We start from the raw sequence: 8,330 nt of genomic DNA on the forward strand, positions 1-8,330 counted from the left end.
GCATCTGCAAAAATAACGAAGAAAAGTGCAAGTCAAAATTCCTAGTTTGTGGCATAAGAAAAAAAAAACCAACAACAAAAAAAAAAGTCCTGCGTGGAGCAGCCCAAGCTACAGGAAAAGCCCAGCGCGTCTCTAGCTCACGCCCAACTGCACTCCAGCCGTGGCCTGTGCCTGCCTCGCCCATCTCCAGCTCAGTGCTCGAGGCCCATGCTGCATACCTCCAGCCTAGTCCGTGTCGCATGCCTGCGAAGCTCAAGCAGCCCAGCTCGCTTTTGAGCACAACGTGTGGGGGACCCATGCCACATGTGTCTAACTCCAGGGTAGGATTTGGCCCAACTAGCGCACGTGCACGGTACCTCCAGTGAGCCCCGGCCCGTTTGCACAACAAGCCCTCCAGCAGCAGGTTTGCACCTCCGCGCCCTACTATGCTTCAGCCAAGCTTCGTCGCTCCCACCCACTGCTAGCTATGTACACCACCCTCGGCTAGACCTCTCCTCGTTGCTGCCAAAAAATCAAAGAGAAGAAAAACATATATTTGAAGACTCAAGATTATTTTACCTTGGGATGCCCTCTTCTTCTTAACAAGCGAAGCAATCTTCCAAGAACTCTGACATAAAATTGAGGAAGTAATTTTGCAGCTTGAAAAGGTAAGGAGGAGCCCTATATTTAAAGAAAATGAGGTTCCTTGACTTACAAGGAGTTCCAAGCCCATTCCAAGTGGGAACCCAATTTCAAACAATTAGCAAGTAAATGACCCCTTCACTCAGGAGCCCGAGCCACAGAAGGAAGCTCAATTGCAGTTGGACAACCCAACAATTAATTCACACCTCCTCCATGTCACTGTGCGCCACGCAAAAGCTAGGGGCATTTGTGAAAGCAAATTTTCACAGATCCTAGGTCAAATAATTAATCCAATCAATTTGGGAATTATTTGACTAAATTAGGGATTCTTGCCATAATTGGGGAAGAATAATTCCTTCCATTTTCATTTGGTGGACCCTCAAACTCTGCAGTGTTGGTCTTGGTCTTGGGGGAGACATATCATTTTTATCACCTTGGGAAAACCTTTCACACTTAAAAATGTTGAAAAACTTGAATGGCTCCTCATCAACAAAGCCAATGATTGGCTAATAGTTAATGAAATAATCTAAGATGACTTGAAGCTAGAGTCAAGAAAAAGCAAATTCACTATTATCTGGTTGGAAAATAATTCAGAATCTTGCACTGGAATTTAAAATGAAATTATTGCAATGTGCAAGGTACGACTGGTGATAAAGTGAAATAGATGAAGTCAAGATACGTGATTAGTGCATATAATGATGTGAAACAAGTGACTAGATAAAAGAAAATGAAAGAAGTTGCAGTTGATGCAGATTGTGCTTGTCTCAAATTTGGTGAAGTTTCACTACTCATATTTCCTCCTTCACTGGCATGTTGTAAAAGGATCAAAACAAGTTACATAAAACCTAGGAATAATATAAAAATGAAACTCAAAACACCAAAGTTATGGTAATGAGCACACCATTACATTACTTGTTTGACTACTTCCCAGCTTGTCCACGCACAATGCCAATCTTAATGCAGATAAATGAAGAAAAAATAAAAAACCCACCTTTAACTGAGAACTATTGTTCACTAGGGCATGGTGGATATAAGGTTTGTAGGCTCTCAAGTATGTTTCTTTAATGTAGATGCACATATTTTGTACGGATCTTCCTGTTGACGTAAGCCTCCTAATTAATCAAGGAGATTTATTTCCTTAATTAATTAAGGGATTTACTTTCCTATTTTTATATAGTTGCTAAATCATTGTATAATTAGGAGATACTTTCCTAATTCTTTACAGTATCTAATTCCTTGTAAAGCACCCTGTAAACTCTTATATATACCTCCTTATGGAGAAGAATAAAGTTAACCTAATACATTCAAACCATATTCATATTTTAGCATGGTATCAGAGCAATCGATCCTAGGTTGTCTCTAAACATTTATCTCAAATTTCTCATATTCAAATCCAAAACCCTAAATCAAATTCCTCATAATTTTCCCCAAATCCAAATCCCTCAAATCTTATACACATACCTCTTAAATCCAATTCCTACATCAAATTCCTCACCTTCTCATATCACATCTTACTTCTGCTGTGATGTCAGGAACCCCTACGATTTCATCTTATTGCAGACTCACAGAAGCATGCGGTCAATTTTGCTGACCCAGTTGCCCAGACTCCTGCTTCTATCACCACCACCAAAGGTTCTACTTTTCATACATCCTCCAAAAACTCCGCATGGATTATCGACTCGAGCACTACGGATCACATGACATTTGAGCCTAGCCAACTTATTAATCGCAAATCATCCACTCCGTCAGTGATATTTAATGCTAATGGTACCCCCTCCCTTATGGTTGGGGAGGGCTCTCTATCTCTCTCTACTTCCCTACATCTGGATTCTGTATTACTTGTTCCATCTTTGGACCATAACTTGTTATCTGTTGCACAACTTACTACTACTTTGGGGTGTACTGTAACATTTTGGCCGAATCATTGTGTTTTTCAGGACATCCTCACAAGAACGACGATTGGTTGTGGTACTCAGCGGGGCAAACTCTATTACTTGAACTGGGCACCTGATAGTGAGGTCAAGGGTGGTCAAGCTTTCACAACTAGTGGAACTCGTCCTAAGGGGGAGAGATACAAAATTTGGTTATGGCATAAACGTCTTGGGCATGCCTCGTTCGGTTATCTTAAGAAGTTGTTTCCATAATTATTGTCCAGTCTTGATGTTTCCAGCTTCCAGTGTGATAGGTGTGAATTGGGCTAAGAGTCATCGTGTCCCGTTCCCATTAAGTTCAAATCAAAGTTTGGTTCCGTTTTCCTTTGTTCATTCTGATGTTTGGGGACTGCTAAAATTGCAACTCTGGCAAGGGCGCGATGGTTTGTTACATTTATAGATGATTGCACATGCATGACTTGGGTTTCCCTTCTCAAAACAAAATGGGAAGTCAGTTCCAGGTTTCAACAGTTTTACCAAATGGTGGAGACTCAATTTCATGCTAGAATTCAGGTTATTCGTTCTGACAATGGCGGAGAATTTCTAAACCATGATCTTAACCAGTTCTTACAAGATCATGGCATCATACATCAAAGCTCATGCCCTTACACTCCCCAACAGAATGGGGTGGTTGAAACAAAGAACAAACACTTATTGGAAGTCGTTCGTGCCTCTCTCTTTTGTGCCAATATGCCACGATCATTTTGGGGCAAAGCCGTCGTCTCTGCAGCATACCTTATCAATCAAATTCCCTCTAGTATCCTAAATTTTCAAACAGGACTTCAAACACTTCACCACTATATCCAAACACCTCCCTCACCAAACTTGGAACCCCGAATTTTTGGCTGTGTTGTATTTGTCCACTTACATGATTACCAACGAAGCAAATTGGATCCCCGAGCCGAAACGTGTGTTTTCATTGGCTATGCACCTCATCAGAAAGAATACCGATGTTATCATCCTCCTAGTCAGAAAGTCTATACTTCTATGGATGTTGTGTTCCAGGAAAACGACATATATTTTTCAGCTGCAAAGGAGGAGCATTGCGACACCAACACTTCTCAAATTTTTGATTTTTTTCCTCCAGAATCGTCCCAGCCTAAAAGCAACCAGTCGCCAATGACTCTGCCTGAAAGCAACCAGTAGCAGCCTGATAACGACTGGTCGCTTATGACTCTTCCAGAAAACGACCGGTCGCAGCTTGGAAGTGACTGGTCTCTACCCGAAAACCAGCTTCAGCCTGATCTGTCGTCTCCATGCTGTCCAACTCAGGATGAGGAAACTAATGAGATTTTGCCCACTCCGGAGACTTCTTCAGCTCCAATACCACACCAATCACCTGTTGAGGATGTCATTCAAGTAACATCTTGTCCTAAAACTAATAACATTAATGAAATATCCAATGATAATTTGATTTTAGAAGGCACAGAGCCTGCATATCATATTCCAAAACTGAAGAACCGTGGCAAACCTCTAGTACACTACGAAGCAAATCTTAATGTCAAAGGAAAATATCCCATCAACAATTATGTATCCATCAGCAAATTATCAGAGTCACGGGTACACTTTGTGAAACAGTTGGCCGACATACCTGTTCCCAACAGTGTAACTGAAGCACTGGAAAACCCAAAATGGAAAGCATCCTTGAATGAAAAAATGTGAGCTCTCCAGAAGAATGGCACATGGGAACTCGTGCCATTACCTCATGGAAAGAAGACAGTGGGATGCAGGTGGATTTATAGTGTGAAACTCAAAGCAGATTGATCCATTAAGAGATATAAAGCTAGATTGGTGGCAAAAGGGTACACACAAAGATATGAGATAGACTACCAAGAGACCTTTGCCCCAGTAGCCAAGATTAAAACTATTAGAATCCTTCTGTCTCTAGCAGCAAATCTCGATTGTCCATTACATCAGTTTGATGTAAAAAAATACATTCTTACATGGAGACTTGGAAGAAGAAGTATATATGGACTTACCACTAAGATGTAACTTAGCTCGTGGCAAGGAGAGTCAAGGTTGCAAGCTCAGAAAGTCATTATATGGGTTAAAGCAATTTCCCAAGGCATGGTTTAGCAGATTCACTAAATCCATGAAGAATTTTGGATATATACAGAGTAATGCATATCACACTTTATTCTTGAAGCGTGATAGAAGAAGACTTACTGCATTGATTGTTTATGTGGATGACATAGTCGTAGCTGGAAACGACACAGGAGAGCAATTGAAACTGCAGAAGTATTTGTCTCAGGAATTTGAGATGAAGGATGTAAGTGATCTGAAGTACTTTCTAGGAATTGAAGTAGCCAGGTCCACAACTGGTATATTTCTGTCTCACAGGAAATATGTATTAGATCTGCGCACTGAAACAGAAATGCTTGGATGCAAACCTGCTGATACACCCATCGAGATGAATCACAAGTTATGTGAAGGCATGGATCAAGAACCAACCAATAAGGAACAGTACAAACGCCTTATTAGAAGGTTGATATATTTAGCTCACACAAGACCAGATATTGCATATGCTGTGAGGGTGGTTAGTCAGTTTATGTATTCACCCAGTGTGTCCCATAGGAATGTAGTTGATCGGATCTTAAGATACTTAAAGTCAGCACCTAGGAAAGGATTAATGTTCTCAAAAAATAGAGATCTCGAAGTTGTTGGATATACAGATGCTGATTGGGCTGGCTCCATTACTGATAGAAGCTCTACTTCAGGTTACTTTACCATCATATGAGGTAATCTAGTCACTTGGTTGAGTAAAAAACAAAATGTGATTTCTTGGTCTAGTGCATAAGCAGAGTATCGAGAAATGGCTCACGGAGTTTGTGAACTACTATGGATCAAAAGACTATTGACAAAATTGGGTTTCAAGCCAGGAAAGCCAATGGAGTTACATTGTGATAACAAATCAGCCATTGACATTGCCCATAATCCAGTTCAACATGATCGAACCAAACATGTTGAAGTGGATAGACATATTATCAAATAGAAGATTGAGAAGAAGATCATCCGTCTACCATTCGTAAAATCAGAAGATCAACTAGCAGATATCTTAACAAAAGCTGTTTGTGAAAGTATTTCATGACTCACTTACCAAGTTGGGCATTGGTGACATATATACACCAACTTGAGGAGGAGTGTTGACGTGAATCTCCTAATTAATCAAGGAGATTTATTTCCGTGATTAATTAAAAGATTTACTTTCCAATTTTTATATACTTGGTAAATCATTGTATAATTAGGAGATACTTTCCTAATTCTTTACTGTATCTAATTCCTTGTAAAGCACCCTGTAAATTCTTATATATACCTCCTTATGGAGAAGAATAAAGTTAACCTAATACAATCAAACCATATTCATATTTTAGCACTTCCTCCCTTCTGTAGATTTCAAAAACTCCATACATAAAGCAAGACATGAACCCTGCACTCTCTAATTTGTTTTCTCAACAATTTTAAACACGCTATAATTAAGCTCAACCTCTCATTTGTCCACTTATCTGTTGTTGCATTCTTACCATAAGATATGTCCTAATCCTCTCCAACATAATCAAAATATTGGATATATTCCGACATACAATAATTTATCTGTCAGATGCTTAGATGGTTATCGTCACGTATTGATGGTGTTCACATTACTCATGACTTTACGCTGTCTTATTGGGCTTCTACTCCTGATAAATAATTAGCGTTGCTATTTTATTTTTATTTTATCATTCGTACATGTATATTTTGATCATCATTAAAATTCTGAATAAATTTGGAGAAAGTTTAAAGAGTATGTAGAGATGTCGTGTGAGAGTATATAGTGTCATGACTAATAAGATTTGTATTTTTTAGTACAAGCGATAAACTAAACTACATGAGAGGGGGGTTTCTCATACACACTACTATAATGCTATGCGGATTCGAACCTGAGACCACTAGTCTGCAAGTCAATGTGATTTTTCACTCGGCTAGCTAGACCCCATTGACAAATAATAAGACTTGTATAAAAAAAATTTCAGTTAATATTATAAGAGTGCTGCTAAACGAACCCTAAAATTAACTGAATACACCCTACTACCAAACTATTTATTGAATTACTAATTTACCCTAATATAAAATGACCAAAAAAAATATATTTAATTATGAAACAAATGTAATTTTAATAAGTACACCCTACTTACCATCTTCAATCCTAATCAAAGAAATGTTATCACATATTGATTCCAGTATGCAACTAATAAAAGAAAAATAACAAAAACAAAAAACAAAAAACAAAAAAACAAAAAAACAAAAGAAACCCGGTCTCCTTGGCTTCATTTATACTTAATTTTGGACTTCTTTACCGCAACAATTCTTCCATCCGCCAACATGCCTTTGTAAACGGTACCTTGACCTCCCTGCATTGGCGGATCTACATAGGCGCAAGGAGGTGCACTTGCACCTCCCCTCGCCGGAAAAACCATTGTAGGTGCTTCAAACTGCCCCTTTGCTCAACTGGTGTACAGATTACCTTATTTCCATTTTCAACATTTAAGTAAATGTCTTTGTCATTTTACTTTAATTTATTTTTATATTACTCCATTTACTTAAGTTTACAATGTAAATAAGGAAGTACCCCCCATTTGGATTCAAATAAAAATACTAGAAAATCAAATTCCTATCAAATCAAAATATGAAAAATGTTGTAAAGAAGAATAAGTAAAGAAGAATAGGTGAAGCCCACATAGCCAACTAACACCCACTAAACCTAACCACACACCCACCAAACCAAACCACTACCCAATTGATTGAAGAATATTAATGATGTTGTTGATTGAAGAATATTAATGATGTTGTTGATTGAAGAATATTAATGATGTTGTCTACCAATTATATTGTGAGGTGAACAACCAATGTTTTAGGCCTATAAATAGATACATCCATCAAGAGAAGTTTACACATAGAGAAGAGGAAGAGAAGGAAGAAAGAGGGTGAGTGATTTGAGAGGAAAGAGAGCAAGAAAGAAATTCTCCAAGAGAGAAAATTGAGTGAGCCATACATATTGTAAACACTAAATTTGTAGCCATATTATTTCATATAGTGAAAAGTTACTGCTGCTGCTCTCCGAGGACGTAGGCATAGCCGAACCTCGTTAAATGCTGTGTCTCATCTACTTTACGTGCAGCTCAATATTCGCACATATCTCAGTTATTTTATAACACGTTATCAGCACGAGAAGCTCTCAGGTATAATTTTTGTGTTGCACTATTATCTATACTACTAACCCTTATGTTGATGTAAGGAAGAAAAGTAGTGGAGGAGCTGTGGTCTGCAAGAGAGATATACGAGCAAACCAACTGTAAGGATAAGCTCTATGCCTCTTACTTTTTCTATTATTTTATTATTTCTCTACACAACAAGTTCAACTTAATTGCAAGTGAAAAGAAGAAAAGCCAACATGATATGTCTAGCTTTCCACTAATATATTAGTATAATAATATCATATTATTTGATTGTGGTGTTGATATGAATGCACAAATAATTGTCTTTACTTTATCCTTATATATGGTAATTATATGGACAGTTTCACCTTCTATATTTTTTGTGGTGGTTTTTATCCCCACATTTATTTTATTTACTGTATGGTGTAGGTTTATTACCCATACAACATTATCTATTTAAAAGGGTGGTGCGGGTTTATCGTCCACGCCTTTACTTTTATTTAAATGTATGGAGCAGAATTAGTGCTCATACAAGCACATTTACTTTACCGCACATTTAATTTTATTTAAGGTATGGTGCGGGATT

General features: G+C 38.1%; 1 protein-coding gene across 1 annotated transcript; it reads left to right on the forward strand.

Moving 5' to 3' along the window:
- LOC109949311 (uncharacterized mitochondrial protein AtMg00810-like) lies at nucleotides 4,522-5,289 on the forward strand. The gene has a single exon (XM_020564706.1). The coding sequence runs from the start codon at nucleotides 4,522-4,524 to the stop codon at nucleotides 5,287-5,289; it is 768 nt and encodes a 255-aa protein (XP_020420295.1).

This window comes from Prunus persica, chromosome G5, assembly GCF_000346465.2.
Source record: "Prunus persica cultivar Lovell chromosome G5, Prunus_persica_NCBIv2, whole genome shotgun sequence".
Taxonomy (NCBI): Eukaryota; Viridiplantae; Streptophyta; class Magnoliopsida; order Rosales; family Rosaceae; genus Prunus; species Prunus persica.